This window comes from Bos grunniens, chromosome 29 (genome assembly GCF_055505025.1).
Source record: "Bos grunniens cultivar Pamir isolate PY7600 chromosome 29, Bosgru_T2T1.0, whole genome shotgun sequence".
NCBI classification, from domain to species: domain Eukaryota; kingdom Metazoa; phylum Chordata; class Mammalia; order Artiodactyla; family Bovidae; genus Bos; species Bos grunniens.
This window is the reverse complement of record NC_141193.1, coordinates 42,992,593-43,015,701: the sequence shown is the minus strand read 5'-3', so window position 1 is coordinate 43,015,701 and position 23,109 is coordinate 42,992,593. Positions and strand designations below refer to the sequence as shown.

The 23,109-nt window shown below is 46.0% G+C and overlaps 2 protein-coding genes across 4 annotated transcripts in view; one reads left to right on the top strand and one right to left on the bottom strand.

Annotated features, from left to right (window-relative positions):
- Positions 1 to 1,427: 1,427 nt before the first annotated feature.
- PRSS23 (serine protease 23) lies at positions 1,428 to 20,343 on the bottom strand. Of its 3 annotated transcripts, XM_086384734.1 has the most exons (3): positions 9,946 to 10,054; positions 8,631 to 8,686; positions 1,428 to 2,958 (listed from the first exon to the last, which is right to left on the bottom strand). In XM_086384734.1, exon 3 carries the CDS (start codon positions 2,943 to 2,945, stop codon positions 1,818 to 1,820), a length of 1,128 nt encoding a protein of 375 aa, XP_086240860.1. In that variant the 5' UTR covers positions 2,946 to 2,958; positions 8,631 to 8,686; positions 9,946 to 10,054; the 3' UTR covers positions 1,428 to 1,817. The 3 variants fall into 3 exon arrangements, with proteins under 3 accessions (XP_086240860.1, XP_086240859.1, XP_086240858.1); XM_086384733.1 differs by lacking the exons at positions 8,631 to 8,686; positions 9,946 to 10,054 and adding an exon at positions 20,171 to 20,343; XM_086384732.1 differs by lacking the exon at positions 8,631 to 8,686.
- Positions 9,316 to 23,109, top strand: part of LOC147342555 (uncharacterized) — a 61,271-nt gene continuing 47,477 nt past the window's right edge. The window contains exon 1 of the mRNA XM_086384735.1: positions 9,316 to 10,843. Within this exon, the coding sequence (XP_086240861.1) occupies positions 9,667 to 10,542 (876 nt within the window). The 5' untranslated portion in view covers positions 9,316 to 9,666 and the 3' untranslated portion in view covers positions 10,543 to 10,843. The remainder of the gene's footprint in view (positions 10,844 to 23,109) is intronic.

The window sequence follows — 23,109 nt, the reverse complement described above, 5'->3', positions numbered from 1 at the left end:
GGCTGTGGTTGCTCGAGTGCCTTATCAAGGTCATTCTTCCGAAAAGCTCGAGGAACATAAGCCGAAAGTCACCTGCAGAAGGTATAAACAGCAGCACTGTATCTCAATGTCCTCCCACAAAAAAGTCACAGTGCAGGCTGGAACTGCCAGGGGTGCAAACTCACCATATATCTGCCTTGCAATTCATTTGCTTTTCTCCCTCTATTGATACATTTAGAAAGAACTGCTCAGGCTGAGAGGCATAGAATGGAAACCCAAAATAAGTCAAATTCTTTTCTTTCTATACTGTGATGATTATATTGATGAAACATTCATAAAGACATCAACTGAAGTGATGATTCCGATCCATTTCACATTCCCAATTTTATTCTAGATTATATATGCCTGTAGCCTGGAGAATTCTAGTAAAAGAGGCCTTTTAAAAGCTAATGGAAAAGAAGCCATGTTGATTTTTCTTAAAGCATTTTCCAAATATTTTTACTATAAAACAAGTGAAGTAAGAGAGGAAAGTTTCTAAATTGCACAAGTCCACAGCTCCCCAAAAGCTCACTGACAACTATGCCGAATAATTTTGATTAGGCTGGATGACTGTGCCAGGCTCCAAACAAGTGGTTATTCTGTTGTGACATCTGCCAAGCAATGCGTCCATTGTTTTCTGGAATTTAATTCATTTTAAATTACTCCATCTAAATGATAAAACATGAGATGTGCTACACTCCAGGGGTAAAATACAATGATTGTTTTTAGTGTGACCACAACTGTTAGCGGGGAAGCAATACAGCCTGTTCTAATTAGGCCCTGATTATTGTCTTCTGGAAAAGCTAGTTCGAGAAATGTGAGTGAAATCCTGTTAAATGGAAGGATTGGCATAAACAATCTTGCCTACTCTGGTGCAACTGCAGGCCTGGCACTGCCACATGCGAAATCTTCCCAAAAAACACAGCAATGGTTTTCAAAAGAGAAGCTATTTCAAAACTGAAAGATGCCTGGGATACCAACTTACTGTAGGATATAATTGCGTCTGTGCTTGTGTGTACTTGGCTGCTCAGTCATGTCTGACTCTTTGCAACCCTATGGACTGTAGCCCCCCCTAGGCTCCTCTGTCCGTGGGGATTCTCCACACAAGAATACTACAGTGGGTTGCCATGCCCTCCTCCAGGGGATCTTCCTGACCCAGGGATCGAACTCAGGTCTCCCGCATTGCAGGTGGATTCTTTTACATGTGTACCAATATAAGTTATCTTACTGATCCAGGACTACTGTGCAAATGCCCCCAAATCCAAAACATTATAACCACCTGTCTCAAAAGTATCGTAAAAGTTCCTACGAGTTGTATGTGGTGGGGAACATCTGGAAACATGAATGATTAGGTACTAATAAAACAAAACAAGTTGACTCTCAGGAGAAAATACACACATACACACGCGTCAGAGTTTATGCCTCCCATATGCCACATATTTAATGTCAACTTTGGAAACAAATTCAGGTGAAATAAAAATCAAAGTTCTCAAAAGGTGAAAGATTAACTTAACCATTAAGTCTTCCCTATTGCCCCAAACATCAGCATGTATTTCATGTCTATGCAAAAGTATGCCTTCAAACTGCTTGAATGATATATGACACACCAACCAGTTTTCAAATAACACTGCCGGTCATCTTGCAATTTTAAAAAATTAGGTAAAAGGTATTATAACACATTTCACACACATACACACACACACGCACACTCACACACACACCCCAATGACAACATTTGGCCTTTCCTAAAATAAGTACATGAAGACTCTTAAGAGCAGCCAGGGAGGAACCTGCCCACATCATCCCTCCCTACAATCCACGTAGTTTCCTTTAATCCAATAGCAAATCTGGGCATATTTGAGAGGGGTGATTCTAACGGCCACGTTGAAATCCTGTGGCGAACCATTCACGTCTACCCACTGGTGCCCAGAAAAGATGCCGATAATTTTCCGCTCCCACTTCTGCTGCTGTCTCTTCCACATCCTCACGTAGACCCCGGACCCGCTGGCACCGGGCTGGGCATCGCACTGCTGGTAGAGCAGGTCGTAGGTCTCATCCTGGACGTCACAGAAGCGGTACACTAGGTTGCCGGGTCGGTCGTTGTCATAACCCGAGAAGTGGATCCTGCCCCCCGGCAGCTGCTTGGCAGGCGGGCTCACCCCGATCTTCATGAACTTTCTCTTGTGGGGCTTTTTGAGCTCCAGGAGGGCGTAGTCATAATCCATGCCGATGTCGTTGGCGTTGCCCTTGATCCAACCCTTGGGGACGTGGGTGCGTTTCACCCGGATCCACTGGAATTTCATCTTCTCCGGCAGGGCTGAGCGCGAGTCATTGGCCCCTCGGCCGTCTTTAAACTTGGGCTTCAGGAAGCCTACCCGGAGCTTCTGGGTTCCTTTCACGTAGGTCTTGCCGTCGTGAATGCAGTGGGCAGCTGTGAGCACGTGCTTCTCGGCCACCAGGGTGCCGGTGCAGCCCGTGGATAGCTTCACGGAGGTTGAGAAGGGGTAGTTGAGCAGGAAATCCTTCCCAAAGATGCTGAACCTGCTGTCGTAGCCGTAAATCTGCCGCTTCCTCCGAGACTTCCCGGAAGGCTGCCCCTCGCCACTTCTGAGGACGTAGATGCCCACCTGCGTCTCGGTGCGGCTGCCGTTGGCATAGAGGGTCTCGTAGGACAGGTACTGCTTGGCTTCTTCATAAGTGGGCAGTGGGGTTCCCTTATGACACTGGGGTCCACACGAGGAGGACACTTCCAGCTTGGCTTCAGCTCCAAAGTCTGGCTTGGCCAAGTTGAAAGTGGACTGGGGCAGGACCACGGGGAGGCGGTAGGCTGGCCAGGTGGGCTTCCAGTGGGTGCTGTAGGGGCTCACCTGCCCAACAGCACAGAGGAGGAGGAGGAGGAAGATGGGGTGCCCTGGAGTCCCCGCCATGCTGAGCACCACCCTGCAGGAACAAAGACAAGCGGGTGAGGAGGGTGAGGGTCAGCAGAAGCCGTCCAGGGGCATGCCTGGCATTGTCTGGAGCTGTGAAACTTCTTCAGGAATTGGGGTGTGCAGAGGAATCCCCGGAAATGGTCTCACAACACAAGGGCTTGACCTTGTTTCTTCCTGGGGCTGGATACCCAGCATGAAACTGGGTATTTGTTCTCCTTGGTGTTTCAGAGGACCCTAAGGATGACCCGCAGAGGGTGGGTGCATGGGGCCATTAATTCCCAGATGAATTGCTTGACCGGCCCTGATACCCATGTAATTTCGGGCCATTCTTTATGCTCAATTCTACACCTTCATCCTCTGCTACCCTCCTGGTCCCCCTGAACTTCTCTCCTTTCTTCCTCCCTCTCAATCTCATTATAGCCTGTACTTGGAAATGTTCAGAGTAACTTGCTCATCTTCGGGGTGAATTCAAATTACACAGTTTATTGAGTGACCAAGGCATCAAAGAGGGATGGCTCCACAGTGCCACACTTGATGGGACGCAGATTGCTTCTAAATGGTGAGTGATTCAGAAGAAGGTGTGGGACTTTTTAATTTTGTTTTGTTTTGAATTTAGAACCATCATAACTATTATAAGTTTACTTCCAAAGTAGACAGGCCTCTAGCAAAGGAAACACTCCCTCCTCCCTTGGATTTTATTGTATAAGACCAGGGCGTTGGGCTTCCCTGGTGACTCAGTTGGTAAAGAATTTGCCTGCAATGCAGGAGACCCTGGGTCAGGAAGATCCCCTGGAGAATGAAATGGCTACCCACTCCAGGATTCTTGCCTGGGGAATCCCTTGGACAGAGGAGCCTGGAAGGCTATAGTCCACAGGGTTGCAAAGAGTGGGACGTGTCAGGGTCTTTGTCAAAGACTGAAAGCTTTAAATTTGCATCAAATAACACATTGTGACTATTACTGTTGGTTGCTTTTTCAGGTCTGTGCATTTGTGTTCCCAGCTAGTCTAAAGGCCTTGAGATTGGGCCTATGCTAGCATTCCACAAAGGTTTATTCATGGAAGAGTAAATGAATGAATGAATTAATGTTAGTGTGGCTCAAAAAACACATTTTTTGAATGCTGCACGATGAATGCCAATGACAGATACGTACATGGAGGATGTGGTGGTTCAGAGAAAGGGCATGAAATCCCGTGGTGGGGAGAAGAACAAGGGAGGCATTCCAAGGGAGGTGATGCTTGAGAGGGGTGATAAAGCTGAACAGAAATAAGCTAAAACAAACTAAAGGGGACACTTAGAGAAAGGGAGCAAGGATACGGAGACAGGAAGCAGTATAAGTCGCTTTAGGAATTACCCTTAGCTCAGCAAGGGGGCTTCCTTGGTGGCTCAGACGGTAAAGAATCTGCCTGCAATGTGGGAGACCCAGGTTCCACCCCTGGGTTGGGAAGATCCCCTGGAGGAGGGCATGGCAACCCACTCCAGCCTCCTTGCCTGGAGAGTCCCATGGACAGAGGAGCCTGGTGGGCTACATACAGTCCAGGGGGATCACAGAGTTGGACATGACTAAGCGACTGAACTGAACTGAAGCATTAGTTGGCTCTGACTGGCTCCGAATCTTCTGTTCAAGAGAAGCTGACTTAGCAAGTAGGTTAATTCATTCACAAGCAAGGATCCCAAAACAAGGACAAGGAGGGATTAGGTCTTAAGAGGCGGGTGCGAGCTAGGTGGAGTGAGAGTTCGAAAGCAACTGTTTTCCTATTCTCAAGCTTCCTCTTTGAGAATATACACCTGTGAGCAATTTTTGGGTGATTTTTGCTTTCTTACCTAAAACTGGAAAACTGGAGGAATCATGTGCTTCCCACAGGGCTGCCTCCTGGACCCCTACACACTACCCTCTCCTCCCTCTCACTATAACACAGGAGGACATTAAGGCATGCTAACACTGAGCAACACAAGCCTTAAGCCAAGTTTACTGAGGCTTATCTCAAGGTAGAAAACACAAAGGTCCAGCTGCCAGGTATTCCCGTTTTCAAAATATGATTGCTGGGGAAGAGAAAGGAGGAGATGAGACAGTACGATCTTCTGTGTTATCATAAGCAGTCGACATTTTCCAGGGGCAGGAGGAACACGAGAGTTAATATACGCGCATATTATCAACTGGAACATTCATTTTCAAATCCCAAGTCTGAAACGTACATGTTAACTGGATCCTAGGAGTACCGGGTGCAAATTACTTACTGCAGCGGGACTGTTCCAGTGGCACATGCCTTTAGCTCTACCCATTCACCCAAACACTGAAACCAGCCACTTGCAAGGGTGTCAGGGAAGACAATAGCAGGAAAAGTCTGAAACTACTTCAGATAAACCTTTAAAAATCCATCCAGGAAGCATGTCTTAATGAATTAACCCCCTCTCAGGCAAAATTGATCCCTATTTCACCTTTCCAAGCGCTTTGCCTGTATAGTAAACCCCTGTTTAAAAAATACTTTCAGACTTCCCTGGTGGTCCAGTGGTTAAGAATCTGCCTGCCAATGCAGGGGATGTGGGTTTCATCCCTGGTCCGGGAAGATGCCACAAGTCGAGAGGCTAAGGCCCTGAGCCACGACTATTGAGCCTGTGCTCTAAGGGCCCGCAAGCCGCCAACCACTGAAGCCTGAGCACCAATAGCCTGTGCTCAGCAACAGGAGGAGCACCTCAGCAAGAGTCTGGTGTTGGAGAAGACTCTTGAGAGCCCCTTGGACTGCAAGGAGATCCAACCAGTCCATCCTAAAGGAGATCAGTCCTGGGTGTTCATTGGAAGGACTGATGTTGAAGCTGAAGCTCCAATATTTTGGCCACCTGATGCGAAGAGTTGACTCATTGGAAAAGACCCTGATGCTGGGAAAGATTGAAGGCAGGAGGAGAAGGGAGTGACAGAGGATGAGATGGCTGGATGGCATCACCAACTTGATGGACATGAGTTTGAGTAAACTCCGGGAGTTGATGATGGACAGGGAGGCCTTGCGCGCTGCAGTCCATGGGGTCACAAAGAGTTGGACATGACTGGGGGACTGAATAACCACCACCACAAGGAGAAGTTAGCCACGTGTAAGTAAAACTGCTGAACCAACAGTGCTGAGTAAAGCTCTAATTCCTTAAAAATAAGCTTTTCAGTTACCTCTAAAGACTAATTCTATTAGTTTGAAATCTCAGTTACAAGTTCCCTATACAATTTCAACTCTATTCATTTGTTTGTGCGGTAAGACCTTATTCTGAGAACTTTTTATATCTTCATTAAAGTTTCTATGTAACACTGAAAGCTACAAATATTTTATTATTTTATTCTATTTTGTTCCATTTCATTTTTTTGGCCACGCAGCAAGTAAGATCTTAGTTCCCTGACCAGGAATTGAACCTGTGCCCATTGAATTGGAAGTGTGAACTCTTAACCATTGGACCGCCAGGGAAGTCCCCACAGAACTATATGTTAAAAGAAACTGTGATTTAAATTTAAAAATTAATGCAGGTCAAATTATTCCGAATTGATTTGGTTTTTAAATACCTGATCAGAAGCTGGAAGATAAAGTGATGTGTTCTCAGGTCCCCCCTGGGTTTAAACTGACAATGGTATTAAAGTTACAACTTCATAAGTTGCTCACTCCCTTACCAAATGTGTATTTAGGATGGTTTAGAAATTGTTCTGAACAATGATCTCTTAGTCTTCTAGGTCTGGTTTTTCCAGGAGCCTTTTTTTCCCCCCCAGGAACTTTTACTCAAAGAATTGTGAAAGGTGGAGGTACAAGGGGAAACGAAAAGGAAAATTTATCATGCTAGTCTCTAGCCTGTCTGGATGACAAGATTCCCCTTATCTGTTTGCAAAGGAAACAAAGGCCTCCAGCAGAGGGCAGCTTTCAAGGATGAGTGGAGGATGGCTAGGTGAGAAAGCTCTTAGAAAAGTTTGCAGAGGGGGTGAGTGAGGGTGTGTGTGCACGGTGGTGATGGGGGACAGACGACAAGCTACCTCCACTCGGGGCCTTTCCTAAGGCATTCACACCTTGCCCTGACCCCTGCCCTATTAATAAAATACTTTAGAATTAGCTTGGTGATTCTGCATTAATTTCTCCATTCACCTGATACTGGAATAATTCCCCAGGAGACAATTATTGTTTCCATTTTTATAAACTCTAGGTAAACCTTCACTACACCCATTTCATTTATTTAAACATAAACACTCTAAGATGAACACATTCATAATCTCACTACTGGAAAGGTAAATCATGGGAACATAATTTTTAATTCTCTCTTGCCTTTACTAATGGCTCACTTTATCCTCATAGAACTGTCTGGAAAACTCACACCTTAAAAAAGAATGAAGATTTCCAAATCTCATCCTTGTATCTAACTCTGGATGAGGAAAATTCAGGTCTGTAACATTTCATTTCTAGGACTAAGCCTTTACTGGATAAGGAGTCCTTAGATACAGAATTATCTTTGAACGTTCCCAACTGAGTATATTCATGTACCACTTGATCTAAATGACAAAGCAGAATGGAAAATGAAGGTAAGCAAATATTTTCTGGCCGTGCTTAGTAATATGGAAACAGTATTCCTTTTCCAGCTCTGTATATCTGACTCACAAGAGGGCTACACTTTCCATGTTCCATCATTCACCATGAGCCCCTGTCCTGCTGTTCACTGTCTAAAAATATATGGACGTTATGAAGATGCTGCCACTTGGTAAGTGCGCTGATAACCTCACAGGGAGGGGACACTGCTCGGTGCTTGTGATCAGCTGTGCACACCACAGTGCTGCCTGGAGGCTGTGGGCAGAGACGCTCTCCCAGTTCTGCACCTTGAAAACTCCAACAACACACATCTCCTCCAGAGGGCAAATACTCGGGAGCTGTGATATAACTCCTATAGCAAACAAGTGTTGGCAGGGAAGATCTAATCCTCAGGGTATAGGTTCTTTGTTGTACAACATCTGAATTCCTGGGACCACTATAAACAGTAATGACAGAAAGAAAGAGCAGGCAAGTTTGTGAGGATAACAGGTCTGGATGACGTTCGGAAGGATGGCAGAGAGTTTTTCCATGGACTCTGTGACCAGGGATACTGAACAGTAAAACCATGCTAATTCCTAAAGCAAATAGCTAAAAATGAACAAAGCTCTGGTAACACTCCGCAGCCAGGCATGCTCTCGTTTTCCTGAGGCACTGAACCTGTTAAAGGGAAACAAACCTAATCACATAATGGTTTAAGAATTACAGTCTTGTACAGGAAAGAAATGCAGGGTATTTACAAGCCCAGCCACCTTAAACATAATCTTGTGGTCAAACGACGTTTAACTTCGTCTCTATCAGATTTCAGGCAAAATGAACCACCCCAGTGAGCCTGGGACAAACCTGGCAGCAGAACAAGAATAGTAGAAAACGGTCAATGGTGAGACCCTGAGAAAGGAATTCCCTAGGGTCAGGGAGAGTTATGCATGAATAATGGCCGGTGGATTCCGTCCTAAGGGAGCTATGAGAAAAGATGTTCAGGAGAACCTGAGACTCTTAAACACTGCAGACAGGGGCCGGTAATGTTCTCAGACCCGCTAATGGGAACTTTGGCACTTATACTACAGACAGAAGAATGCACCCACATTCACTATCTACCTGAATAAGTTGTCAGTGTTACAAAAATGAGGTCCATATTAATTACCTTGGAAAAACGCTTCTGTTCCAGTTCAGGCATGGGAAAGTATGACAAGTTATCACCTGAGTTTATTTAAGTGGGAAAAACACAAGTGAAAAAACTTATTCAAATGCAGATGGTGTGCATATGATCACAAATGCTTTCACAAGTACATATAGTGGCTTTTGTGGCAGTTTCTGCTTCTCCACTCTACCTCCAATCCACTCCTGTCTAACAGAGCTCTTGAGAGGTGCACCTATAAGGTCTATTTTAAATGCTCTATGCACAAGTATGATTCTGAACCAAGTGTAGTAAATAGCTTGGTATTAATTTGGCTTTCAGCTTTTGGCCACAGCTGACTTCAAACCACAAATTCAACTGTTTATCACAGGGCTTCCTCAAAATGATTCTGACACTGGCCAATCTGCGCCAATCATTCGCGGATCTCCTCCTAAGGAGCAGCACAGGGACCACTCAAGTTCAGTTTCAGGAACTAAGAGAAGGCAGCCCTAGCCAACAGGGATACCAGGAACAACCAGGAGCTTTCCACCAGCTAGGCGCTATTTCTGAAGTCTCGCGGGTGTCACCCAAAAGGCAATAAAACAAACAGGACTTTTTATCAGCTGCTTTCTCATGGGATGTTTGAAAGCAAACCTAATTTGTATTCCAAAGGGGAGTGGGAGTTATCCTTCATCTAATATTCTTCTCGCTCTTCTAAAACATTTTTTTTTAATTCTTTCAGCTTTTATTTAAAAATGAACCCACGAAGAATGTCCACACGCTGAAGAGGAAAGATTTGCTTCCAAGAACTGTTGCTAGTTCACGGACAGTGGCTCCTAGCGCAGCGCAGGGCCATCAGTCACAGAGCCAGAGAAGAGAGCCTTTTCCCCGACCTGTTTGCTGTCCTCTCCTTGCTTGCCAAGGTGTGTTCACAGTTACATGCCCAGGGTAAAAAATTAACTTGCAGACCTTGCTGCAAAACTCAAGGGAAAAAGTAATTGTGTGTGTGCGCGCGCGCGCGAGCGTGCGCAGGCTTCTTTTCTATTCCCACCCAGCATCCGAGATGGTAGCTGCGAAAACTTGCTTTTCCCCACTCGATCCGCGGGTGACACCGTGGAAATCCAAACGCCCTGCGGGTCCCGAGTCTCCGCGGAGCTCCCGCAGGCCGCGGGTCCCAGCCCTCGAGCGCCGAGGGTGGCCGAAGCAAGGTCTCCGGGGCCGCCGAAGAGAGGTCTCCGGGGCCCCCGCAGCCCTCAGTGCCCCTGCCTTGAGCGCAGCGGCCCTCCCTTTGTCCGGTACCCTCCGCCCCGGGCCGGCGCCCCTCGCCCGCGCCCGCACTCACCAGTGCCGGGTCGCCCGCCGGGCCCCGGCTCGCCGCGCCGCTCAGACAGGTGTGGGCGCCGGGAGGGCGCGCGCAGCTCCCATGCCGGCTCGGCGGCGCGACCGAGTGCGAGCGGGGCGGGAGGGCCGGGGAGCTGGGCCGGCGGCCGACGGATCCGCCCCCCGCGCCTCCCGAGCCGGCCTGCCCCGCCTCCGGCCTCGGGGACGCCGCGCCTCCGCCGCCCGCGGCCCGCCCCCCGCCCGCGGCCCCGCCTCTGCCGCCCCCGCGGCCCGAGCCTGGCTCGGGGCTGCAGGACCGCGGCGCGCGGCTCTGCGCAGGTGGCCCCCAGCGCTCGCCTGTCCCGGCCTCGCCGCGCCAGCCCGCGCTGGCTCCCGGGGAGCCCCCGGCCGGAACGAGCCCAGGGCCTCTGCTGCCGGCCGGCGGCCTCCTGCTCGGAAAAACCAGCCCCCGCAAAGTCGACAGCCTAGCGTTGGGGCTCTGGGCCACATCTGGTGCGCGCGGAACCCCTCCGCGAGTTTGCAAAGTTGGAGGCAAACCCTGTGCGCTCCTCACCCCACATGCACTTTTGAGAGTTTTCAGTCTTTAGGTGATGCCTGAGCTCCTTCCCGCTTCACCCAGCCTCTGGGGACCCCCCAGGGGCGGAAACCTGCCTCCGGGTGGCATGACCGCCCAGGCTTTGCATCCCCTCCGGCCGCACCCAGAGCGGGGCGCGGGGCCCGGAGCGCAGCTGGGGCGAGGCAGCTTCGAGGGACCGGCTGGTTGGGAAGCCCACCGGCCTCGGCTCTTTATCGGGGCGCCAGCGGGTGGAGCCACCTCCTCGCTCAGTGGGTCAGCTTCCCTGAGTCACTGCAAGGGACCCACAGTGCAGCTGGAGAAGGTACTGATTACCCTCTGACAGGTAAGGCCCAGGAGGAGACTTTTCTCAGTTGAATGACTTGCCCCAATGCACTAAGGTCACATTTTTTCTTCTATGAAGCCATTTCGCCTGCCTGTCCTTTCTACCACCCATGTGTTAGTTCCTCAGTCATTCCTCAGTCAGTGTCCGACTCTCTGCGACCCCATGCACTGTAGCCCCCCAGGCACCTCTGTCCATGGGATTCTCCAGGCAAGAATACTGGAGTGGGTTGCCATGCCCTCCTCCAGGGGATCTTCCTGACCCAGGGATCGAACCCTCATCTCCTGTGTCTCCTGCATTGCAGGCGGATTCTCTACTGTCTGAGCCACCAGAGAAAGAATTTCTCCCACCAAAGCCTGCTGTCAAAAAGAGGGGGGTCTCACAGGCTATTTCACACGTGTGTTAATGACAGACCCAGGGTGTTCACATTTGTCATCGATGTGTTTGTCACTGTTGGTGATTCTCAAATGTCAGGGCACTGTGTTAAAGGCAAAAGTTTCTTCAGCCTCCCCAGGCTTGGCTTAAATTATTTTCTTTCAAAATGTTGCATTGCTAGTTGTAAATATAAAACCAGATATAAACTTGTGTTATAGCTTTTGAACAAGCCAGGAATAAAGCAAAAATAAATTTGTAAATCAAATATAAAGTTCTTCTCCCAGAACTATAAAATTTAAATTACTGATGTTTACTCAATAGAACTCGCCTACCAACTCAGGAGGCATAAGAGACTCTGGATTGGATCCCTGGGTCAGGAAGATCCCCTCGAGGACGGTGTGGCAACCCACTCCAGGATTCTTGCCTGGAAAAGCCCCTAGACAGAGGAGACTGGTGGGCTGCAGTCCATAGGGTGGCAAAGAGTGGGACAGACGGAAGTGACTTAGCACACCTGCACTCAGCTGCTGCAAGCATTATGTATCTCTGGCCCGGAAGTGAGTACTTTCGGGGTCTGCATGGCTCTCCCCATCTGATGGTGTGGCCAGTGCCCTATATTGACTCAGTTTTCTTACCTCTTTCCTCCCTTCCAGCTACATCTCCTCTGTTCACAGCCTATGTTATTGTAATAGTTGATTTTCACTTGAGTTGCATATATCATTCGAGATTACCTTTGTGCTTTCCCTTTCTTACTAGTGTAGTGAGAAGGGTGGTGACTGCTGGTGTCAAGGCAGAGCTCACAGAGGCCCTGAGATCACAAGGCAATCCTTGGTATCAGGCGGTTATCCCAGTGCCCCAGAATGTGTTTATGTTCATTTTTTAAAATCATAACTATGAAAAAATTAAATTATGGGTCTCCAAGGGTCTATAGCTCCCAACTAGAGAAACACCATTAATAGTCAAACACCTGACTTAGTAGAAGAACCAGGGAAGGAATTAGAAGGAAAAAAAGAAGGGAGAGACTTACAAAACACCTATTAATGCAACGCACTGTGAGCAGTCCCGGGGAACTCAAACTGGGGTTCTGTGGTACCCAGAGGGGCGGGATGGGGTGGGAGGTGGGAGGGAGGCTCAAGAGGGAGCGGACATATGTATACCTGTGGCTGATCCATGTTGATGTATGGCAGAAACCAACACAACATTGTAATTATCCTTCAATTAAAAATAAATAAATTTTAAAAAATTAAAAAAAAATTTTAAAAGAGATGGCCACAGGAAGGCAATCCAGGAACGTAATTAAGAGCATGCCAGTAACATTCAACTATATGAGTACTAGTTCAGGCTCTGCCACTTACCAGTTCTGTAGCTTTTGGCTTAACTTTTCTGCACCTCAGTTTCCTCTTTTGTAAAATGGTGACTACCTCATAGTATTGTTTGAAGGACTGAATCAATTAAAACACAGGAAATGCTTAGCACGTGGCCTGACACATAGTAAACCCTTCCTGAATATTAGCTCTTGTTGTGTCTGTTATGCACAAAGATGATGCCTTCCCTCTGCTTTGGAGCTCTGTACTTTAGGACCACCTCAGTTGAATTTGATATTCACTGCTCATTTGCTTTGACAGTTAAAAAAAAAAATATATATATATATGTATGTATGTGTATATATATGGATAGATATTTGGCTGTGCTGGGTTTCAGTTGCAGCACACAGTAACTTTGCTCTTCGTTGTGGCATGATGGACCTTTAGTTTAGACATGTGAGCTCTTAGTTATGACATGTGGGATCTAGTTCCCTGACCAGGGATCGAACCCAGGCCTCCTTCACTGGGAGTGTGGAGTCTTAGCTACTGGGCCACCAGGGAAATCCCTGTCCTGGCAGTTTTTGAAATTCCATTGTCACCAGTTTGGGGAGGTAGCATCTTAGAGAACAGAATAATTTTATTCCCGTCATTCCAAGAGGGAAACTGAGGCACAGAAGGACCCGAGAGCATCTCCCTCTCCTGTCTCCTCTCCCAGAACCAGCCTCAGGCCTCCTGCCCCTGCCCAGATGGGACTCACCATGTTTGAACAGGCTCCACCCCCTTCTCTTGTTTCCAGGAGCTGTCGATAGTAAAACGGGAGGATGCTACCAGGCTCTAAGGTTGTTGCTGTGATTGCCACATGGACAGCAGCAACAGCAGATCTGCAGAGGACTTTAATTCAAAGAGAAATGCCCTGTGTAGCAGTTGTGAACCTAGATATTTGTTTTTATATTTGCCCCACTCCCCATCTGAAAAAAGAATACCATCAGAAAATCCAAAACCCACATTGTTTAAGAACTCAGATCAACTCCATAATCATAATTCTCAAATACTTTTCATGAGTATGGCAGCTGAGTTGTTAAAAATGCATTCAGAACAAAGCCCACACATTTAGCGAGTGCCCAGTCTGTATAAGGTAACTGTATGGGGGCTGTGATAAAAGAGTTGCTGTTGAGTTGCTAAGTTGTGTCCAGTTCTCTTGTGACCCCATGGACTGTTAGCCCTCCAGGCTCCTCTGTCCAGGGGATTTCTCAGGCAAGAATACTGGAGAATTCTTTTCCTTCTTAGAAATGCATTTCCTTCTAAGAAGGAAAGAATACATTTCCTTCTCCAGGGGATCTTCCCAACCTAAGGGCCAAACCCGCATCTCTTGCATCTCCTGCACTGGCAGGCAGATTCTTTACCACTGAGCCACCTGGGAATAGAGGAAGGGAGGGAGAAAGCAAATATCCCTCATCTCAAGGAACTGATGCTTTGGATATAACCAAAACAAAATCAAACACAGGAGAAAGTGAGATGTAGGCTGGATCAGACTACAGCTACAGAGCATGGAAGAGGGAATTGTTAATTCCCACTCTGGCAGGTGCTGAAGCCTCCTAAGAGGTGGTAGAATTTCTGCTGAAGCTCAGAGGACGAAGCCCTGAGCAGATCGTCAGCAAGCATGGCATTGGGTTCCTCTACTGTGTAAACAAGGCGAACAGTGAAGAATGGAGAGGGCAGAACTAGGCCTGCTGCTGCTGCTGCTGCTAAGTCACTCAGTCGTGGCCGACTCTCCGAGACCCCATGGACTGCAGCCCACCAGGCTCCTCTGTCCATGGGGTTTTCCAGGCAAGAGTACTGGAGTGGGGTGCCGTATTGTGCTAATTGTCACTGTGTTTACTGAGTGCATACTGTGTAGTGAACTTCATACATGTTAATTCAAGAAACCAAAAAAAGAGGAACTATGGTTATCTCCACTTCGCAGGCAAGGAGACTGAGATTCAGAGGGGTTAACCGGGATGCGAGTGTGTGCCATTAAGGAACACAGTTGTGACTTCTGCCCCACCTGTTGCACTCTGTCAGCAGCTTCTGCCGTGTGGTACTGCTTCCCAGACCGGCATTTTCTCGTCCTTACAATAAGGAGGTTGTTGAGTGACTGCCATCACTCCAACTGAAAACATCCTTTGATTCTGTCTTGCTTTTGTTCCAGGCTTGCAGTCATTTCGTTATGACCTGTTAAGTGGTCTCCATGCAGGAGACAAGATGGGACCGAAAGATAATTGGAAACCTAGGGTGGCGGGGAGGGGAGAGGCCCGACACCAACTCTGTACATGGTTTCAGTGCTGAGGTTTTTTTTTTTTAATAAAGTACAATTGGTTTACAGTGTCGTGTTAGTTTCAGGTGTGCAGTGAAGGGATTCAGTTATCCACACATATATATTCTTCTTCAGATTCTTTTCCATTATAGGTTATTACAAGATACTGAGCGTAGTTACCTGTGCAGTAGGGCCTTGCTGTTAACTATTTTATGTGTGTGTGTGTGTGTGTGTTAGTCGCTCAGGTGTGTCCGACTCTTCGAGATTCCATGGACTGTAGCCCACCAGGCTCATCCATCCATGGGATTCTCCAGGCAAGAATACTGGAATGGGTTGCCGTTCCCTTCTCCAGGGGATCTTCCCCACCCGGGGACTGAACCCCGGTCTCCAGCACTGCAGGTGGATTCTTTAACCTCTGAGCCACCAGGGAAGCCCCACTTTATATACAGCAACGTGTATTTGTGAATCCCAACATTCCTCTTAGTGCTTATTTTTTACGAGGCCATGAAGCTCACATGTAGCTTCAATAATTTGCCAGTTTAAAAGGTGTCCATGAGAATTATTTCTAAGGAGATAAATTTCCACATTTAAAAATCATTTCCATCCATTTTCTTATATCTGTGGTGATAATACGGATCCAGGAGTTTATTCAGTAAGTGGATGTTTCTAGCTTTGTGTAGTGAGTGAAAGAGAAATGGAGGAGACAGCACAGAGCAGGAGGGAAGCAGGCATTCTCAACCTGTCAGGGTGCCTTCGGGTAAATCATCTCACTTGGCCTGGATTTATCATTGGTAAAGTCTAGAGGACCTACTGTTACAGTCTTTGAGTCTACAGCATTGTGATCCTTGTGGGAGAATGGCCCACATTTGTATCTTCGGGCACCCCCAGCATGTGGTCCTGAGAGAGCAAAGGAAGTGGAACTCTGGAGTCAGACTGGCTTGGGCTCAGTTTAGAGTTCGTTTAGTTGCTGGATGATCATCGGCAAGTGATGTGACTTCTGTGCCTTGCTTTTCTGTTCTATGCAGTGGGGCTTATTTCAGGCTGTAGTCAGGACTCAGTGGAATAATCAGTACAAAGCACACAGCCCTGGGCTAGCATAATATAAATTCTGAATTGATATTACCTATTGTTATTACTACCACTGCAAATGCTTATGTTTCAAACTTGTTGAATGAGTTGAATGAATCAGTCGAATTGTTAAAAAGTTTTTTCCAGGCTTTCCAAGAATAAACCATCTCAGGACTTTTGTTCAACCCTAAGTCTTTTGTCATAGGTTTGGTTTGGAGGCAGCAAAGAGTTTCCTGGTCCAGTCATCCCAGTCCAGTCATCCCTTAGTATCTGTAGAGAGAGGGTTGGTTCCAGGACCCCTGCAGATACCAAGGATGCTCAACTTCCTTATATAAAATGGCACAGTCTTTGCATATAACCTATGAAATCTGCCAATACTTTAAATCATCTCTGAGCATGGGTGCTCAGTTGCTTCAGCCATCTGACTCTTTGTGACCCTGTGAACTGTAGCCAGGATCTTCCCGACCCAGGGATGGAAACTGCATCTCCTGCATCTTTTGCATTGCAGGTGGATTCTTTACCTACTGAACCACCAGGGAAGCCCAGGTTACTTATAATACTTAATATAATGTAAATGCTATGTACACAGTAGCTGATATATGGCAAATTCAAGTTTTGCTTCATGGAACTTTATGGATTTTTTTCAAAATTTTTGGATCCATGGTTAGTTGAATTTTTGGAACCCATGATACAGGGGGTTAACAGTACTGAATTTGGGAAGAGTTACAGGTTCAGATGGAGCCAGGGTTGTAGTCTTTTTGTCTCCCCTTCCAGTCTCCCCATATGGCACCATCAGCTCATTTATTCAACTAGCATCTTCAACACGAATATTGTTAGGTCTATAAATCTGTCAGTGTTTTAAGGGCAAAGCCAGATTTTTCTCTCATGAAGGTTGGATTTAAAATCTTTATGATAAAAAAAACCACAACTAGTTCTCATAATTTAAAAAAATGATAACAAAAAGAACCAATAAAAATAATCTTTACAGCACTTAATAAAGTAAACGTACTTGTATAGCTGCTGCTGCTGCTGCTGCTGCTGCTGCTAAGTCGCTTCAGTCGTGTCCGACTCTGTGCGACCCCATAGACGGCAGCCTACCAGCACTTAAAACTTAAAAAAAAAAAATTCCTGTTCCTGTTAAAAGTATTGATTGTTGTCGTTGTTATTGTTCAGTCACTAAGTCGTGTCTGACCCTTTGCAGCCCCGTGGACTGTAGCACACCAGGCTTCCCTGTCCTTCACTATCTCCCAGAGTTTGCTCACACTCATGTCCATTGAGTCAATTACTCATTTTAAGTATTAATACTTGGAAATATAAGTAATCAGTATACTATGAATATAGATATGTGAAAGCGTAATATATAAAGCCTTAAAACATAAAGTAGTTGTAGAGCTAAATTGTCACATTGGTACATATGGTAGCCTGAAAAGAAAAGAAAAAAAAAAGCTGCACAGCAAAGGAAAGCTTTGCTCTAATCCTACTTAAAAGAATATAGCAATCTAAAATTATTAGAAAGAAAAACAGGCTTTGGCACTAGCAATTTCCTGTATAATGTGGGCACTATTTGAAACTGAAAAATTAGAAACATTTTGAAATAACTGTGTGTTTCTCATTTTCTCTGGTGAAATTCAGAAGGTCTCTGGAGGCTGGCGCTGGGCTTCTCTGATGTACTCTAACTTGTATCCTGGATCTCATGAGCAAGAACAAAAGAGAAAAAAGTGTTTTTTCTTCCTTTAACTCAAGGAGAAGCAGCCTTGAAATAGACTTAAACAGCTTTTTGATATTCTCTTTTCAATGGGAATCTTATTAAAATTTCTTTCAAATCTCGATAGCTTTAAAAGGTCTTTTCGGAAAATCCTTTTGTTCTCAACTCATGTTTGTATTTCAACTTATGTTTGTATTTATCCATGAATATTGGATTCTTTCTTTTTCTGTAAGGAGTAATCTTTTATGCGGTTAAGTGTGGGGACTGGATATTCAAATTCAGTGTCTTTTCATGAGGTTTCTCCTCTTTCCTGGCAAATTCTACTCATCTTTTAAGCTCAAATATCAGCTCTTCTCTGAAGGCTTCTAAACCCTTCATTGCTAGAATTGTAAATTCATACTCTGTGTCTTCAGAGAACTGTATTGAAATTATATCTTACATTGTAACCATATATTTACATGTTCAGCCTCAAGTGGCCCAGAGCGTCTCACGAGTGGGACCACTGGCTTGTTCTTCTAGACCCTATGGTTTTCCTCTGTCTTCTAAGACAGCCTGGCTCAGGATAAAGGCTCAATGAATTTTTACTTAATAAAATGATTGAATGAATGAATAAGTAAAATTCTAATTAGCTTAAAACATAATGTCTGAAATAATTTAGTTTGCCATTGCAGCCATTAGGAGCAAGGCATACTATATGTGAAATTTTAACCAGTGGGGCTCTAATATTTTCCAGGATGTAAATCCAAATTACTGTTTGATGCCCATTCACCATTCTTTCCTTTCGGGTCACTTAAGATAACAAATTCAATTTCTGCTTGGTGTGCTGGTTACATTTCAGTACTCATGCTATGGCTACATGTTGGTCTTCTTAGGCATCATCTGTCTAAGACTTGGAGAAGGCAAAGGCACCCCACTCCAGTACTCTTGCCTGGAAAATCCCATGGATGGAGGAGCCTGGAAGGCTGCAGTCTATGGGGTCGCACAGAGTCAGACACGACTGAAGCGACTTAGCAGCAGCAGCAGCAGCCCCTGCTGAATCTCTGGCCTGCATGTCTTTGGTTGGCTATATGAGTTGCGTTCTTGACAGAGACTCACCTTCCCCTTGATTGGTTCAGATGAAGAAATTTTATGGGAGTGCCGACTTATGGCAGTGAGAACAGGGTGGAGGGGACAAGCCAGCACAGAGAGCACCCAGGCTCCAGCAGCAGAGGAAAGCCATGGCTGTTGTTGGGACCGAGGGGGAGAAGACCGCAGCAGAACCTAGTTGCATGCGCACGCCCAGGAGCCCTGTGTCAATGGGACGGCGGCTGCAAGCACTGCAGGAATCTGGTTCCCAGGAGGAAGGGAATGAGCGGGAGAGGAACACTCTGACCTCCTCTTTTCCCACCCTGATCTCTGGAGCTGCCAAAGTGAGCTCACAAGGGAACTGACCGTGCTGTCTGTAAGGCTTAACCTCCTGGATACAGGGCAGGGTGCCGAAGGGTGGAGAATTGCTGGGAGACTGACAGAAAATCCCAGGTGGCACAATAGTAGGGAATTTGCCTGCCATGCAGGAGAAACAGAAGATACAGGTTCAATCCCTGGGTCGAGAAGATTCCCCTAGAGTAGGAAATGGCAACCCACTCCAATCTTGGTGCCTGGAAAATCTGATGGACAGAGGAACTGAGAAGGCTACCATCCGGGGGGTTGCAAAGAGTTGGACATGATTGAGCACACACAAATAAAGACAGAATAACCAGAACCCTGGGAGAGCCTAGTTTCCTCATTTGCAAAATAGGGTGATGACAATGCCCTCCTACCAAGGTTATAGTAAGGATTAATCTAGGAGTTGCATCAAAATACTTCTTAACATATGTGGTGCCTGATTTTCTACTCATTAGCTACGACTTCTTCTTATTTACAATAACAGCTCTTTGAATAGCTCCTGGTGTGTAAAAGCTAATTGAGGAAGGTATCGTGTGTTGGTTTATTTTGAAGCCCTTGCACATCCAGCCCCAAACACTGTTGTAGCAAAGCCCAAAATAGATGGCCTTTTGTAGGCAATGGGGAGACTTTTTGAACAGGGAAGACTGTCTGTTTGGGCTGACATCATCAGCCAGTGTGACCTCGAGAACAGACACCAGTGAGCTAAATTTGAGACTTGTTTTTAGTTTTCAGCAGATTTCTTTGGTCACTGTGCAGACACAGTCCGAGGCCCCTAGTTTTCCTTCACGTCGGTAGAGAGGAGACTTGCTGAAGAGCAGACGAGCTCAGCAGGACCAGCGCCCCATAGCCATCTCTGGGAATGGCGGTGGTTTCTCACATTGTGAAAGCCAAGTTAGGGTGGCCAGCCCTTAACAGAGGAGGGATTGTACCTGCAGAAGCCTTTCACTTCCTGCTCTTTGAAACCAGTAACCTGCTTTATTTCAAACGCAGGGCCACCTGGCTCCTGCTGCCTTTGGTACACAGATTAGGGAAACCACAAGCATGGCCATTCGTGTTCTTTTCCCTTCAAAGCCTGCGGCATGCCGTGGAAAGCCAACTGGCTCTCCACCTGATATCGGGAAAGTCCTCGCATAGGCGCAGGGGTGGGGTGGGGTGGGACTTACCCACATGAAGGCAGGTGGATGTCGGAGCTGGGACTGCAGCGGGTGCTCTTGGAGGAAGGGCGGGTTCAGGGTGACAGCTCGGGGAGCCTGTCTCCCTGATGAAGCAGTGAAGGTCACGCTGGGAGGAGACTCTGGTATTGACACTGGCAGCTGGACTCCCTTCAAGGAGGAGTGACTTTATCCGGGTTTCCAGCAGACTAAAATTAGTGGGGAGAGCACCGAGCCCCTAGGTCTTGTGGGATCTGTAAGCAGCTGTTCACGTTATCGTCCTTGTCCCTGAAAAATCAAGATATAAGCCAGAACTGGTAAGAATGGCTCTAGAGCCTTTCCACCTACCACCTCTTGCTGTCTTCAAAGTGTGCATCCTCTGGCTTTTCCCAGAGCACATGGATGCTTTATTTTTTTTTTACTCAAGGCTGACTGAGGCCCTGTTTGGACAACTGCGTGCAGCCACTTGACACGTATGCAATGGGTTCACTCCATCAAGCAGGGGGGTGATAGGGAACAGAGTAGTTTGGGGATTACGCTCTCAATAAAAATTAGCTCCTCCTTTAAAACTTTGCATCCTCCAGTTGGATTTTGACACTCATCTTTTGCTCGTTATTCTTTTATAAAAACTTTAAGAAAGGTACAGCGTTTCCCAGTTGCTGCAATCAACAATATTAAGATCTTGGACATAGTCACATAGTAAACCACAAGAAACAGATTTGAAAGTTGTGTGTGTTAGTCGCTCAGTGGTGTCAGACTCTTTGAGACCCCATGGACTATAGCACGCTAGGCTCCTCTGTTCATGGATTCTCCAGACAAGAATACTGGAGTGGGTTGCCATTCCCTTCTCCAGGGCATCTTCCCAATCCAGGGATCGAACCCAGGTCTCCCTCATTGCAGGCAGATTCTTTACCACCTGAACTGCCAGGGAAACTCCATTTGAAAGTTGACCTGTTTTACATATTATTCTTTGTAATTCTGCCAAAAAAAGACAAAGCAAAATAAAAACAAAAAATTAGCTTCTCCTAGTAATGTGACAACATCCCAAGGTGACATGATATTTTTTTGTTTTAATGTTGAAATGAAGAATGTGATTGGTTTCAAACCAGGAAGGCCCAGAATGGCCCAGTCCTGCGCTTAACGATTACGATCTCATGGTTGTGTAAACAGCATCTTTGTAAAGTGAGGTTATCCAAACTATCTTCTCTTTTAGGACAAGAGATGGCAATGTCTGTCTCTTTTTTTTTTTCCTCTCTCTCTATATTTTTTTAACAGTGCAATAAAATTGAACTATTAAATCCTTAAAACTCTTTCTGCAGGAAAATTAAAAGCAAATAAATGACAAGTCTTTGATTTGTTAGACTACTCTTTGAAAGGTTGATTGCTGACTTCAAGGCAAATTCCAGTCCTGGTAGCAGCCCTCCAACCTCAGCTCCAGTTGTAATTTTATTATCAACACTTTCATCGCCTGCTCCATAGTCCCAAAGCCTTAGGGAATTGAAGTTCATTCAAAGGTTGAGTATTCTTGATCTGAGATTGTTAGGAATCACCCTTTGTATTTACTCTAAGACCTGCCTGACTACAGTAGGGAGCGTGAGTGAGCCAATAAAATTGTTTTATATACATTTATAGTTTTAAAAGTTTTTTTCTTGGTAGAAGTATTTATAGCATTGGTATAAAGTTCATCTTTACAATAATGACTATTTATTATCTACCAGGTATCAGATACTTCCCACTACTTATTGCATTGGACTGAAAAGCCCTGAGCAGTAGGTACACATATCCCTGCTTTTACTGATAAGAATCCATGGCTCTAAATAGTTGAGTAAAATTCCCAGTTTGAAGGGTTGGAGTGGGGATTCAACCACAGGCCTCTCTACCCCAAATCCATATATCATTAAGTTGCCCATATTGTTTCGGTTAGGATGACTTCATGTATTAGTAATGGAAACCCCTGACTTATGCCGGTTTAAATGACAACAAGGAAGTTGAGGACTGCACATGTCAAGAAATGGAAGGATAGGGTGGTTTCAGGTGAGGGGCACTGAAGCTCTGTAGTTACCATAAACAAGTACATCCAGGAGGGAAAAAAAAAAAAAACTTCTCTCCTTATCTCTCTTTCTTAGAAGCAGGACAATGATACTGCTCACCAGACCTCTCTTCATATCACAGTGGTGGGAATTCAATGGTCATAAGTCCTTTGCTAAATCAGTCACTGGCAAGGGATGATGTTATCTGTTAGCCTAAGGTAAGTGGCACAGGATAATTGGAAGGACTGGGGCTGGGTGTCAGAAACCTTGGGTTTTAGTCCTAGTTCTGTAATCTACTTGGTTATAGAGACTTGCTAGTTGCTTGGCCTCTCTTAGACCTTACCTCTTCCTTGCTGGTAAATAGGGCTGATGGGTCTTGCCTTACTGATCTCACAGAGTTGTAAACCAGGAAGGAAGTAAAGTCTGTAGAAGTATTTTATGAACTGGGACACATGACGTAAATGCACGTATGGCTTCTATTAACATGATTCAGAGTCTGGTCATAAGATATTTTTTCAGTTATACTCGTATGTGGTCCTTGATCGTCATCATGAAGATAGCTTACAATTCCTGGGTGGGGAAGATGCCCTGGAGGAGGGCATGGCAACCCACTCCAGTGTTCTTGCCTGGAGAATCCCATGGATAGAGGATCCTGGTGGGCTACAATCCATGGGGTGGCAAAGAGTCGAACACAACTGAGCACACACACACAAGACAGTTTAGAATTTTCAATGATTTGTCAAAACTTTACCTCAATTTTACTTTTCTGTTGGAAAATTAGTAGTGCAAAAATAGGGGAGGGAGAAGTGTGAGATTTAGTACTTAAGAAAGACAATTTCCAAGCAACCCTGTATGCTCCTCTAGTATCTGTTTATATATGGGTAGGTTGTTTAGAAATTATTTTTTATACTTATTCAAAAG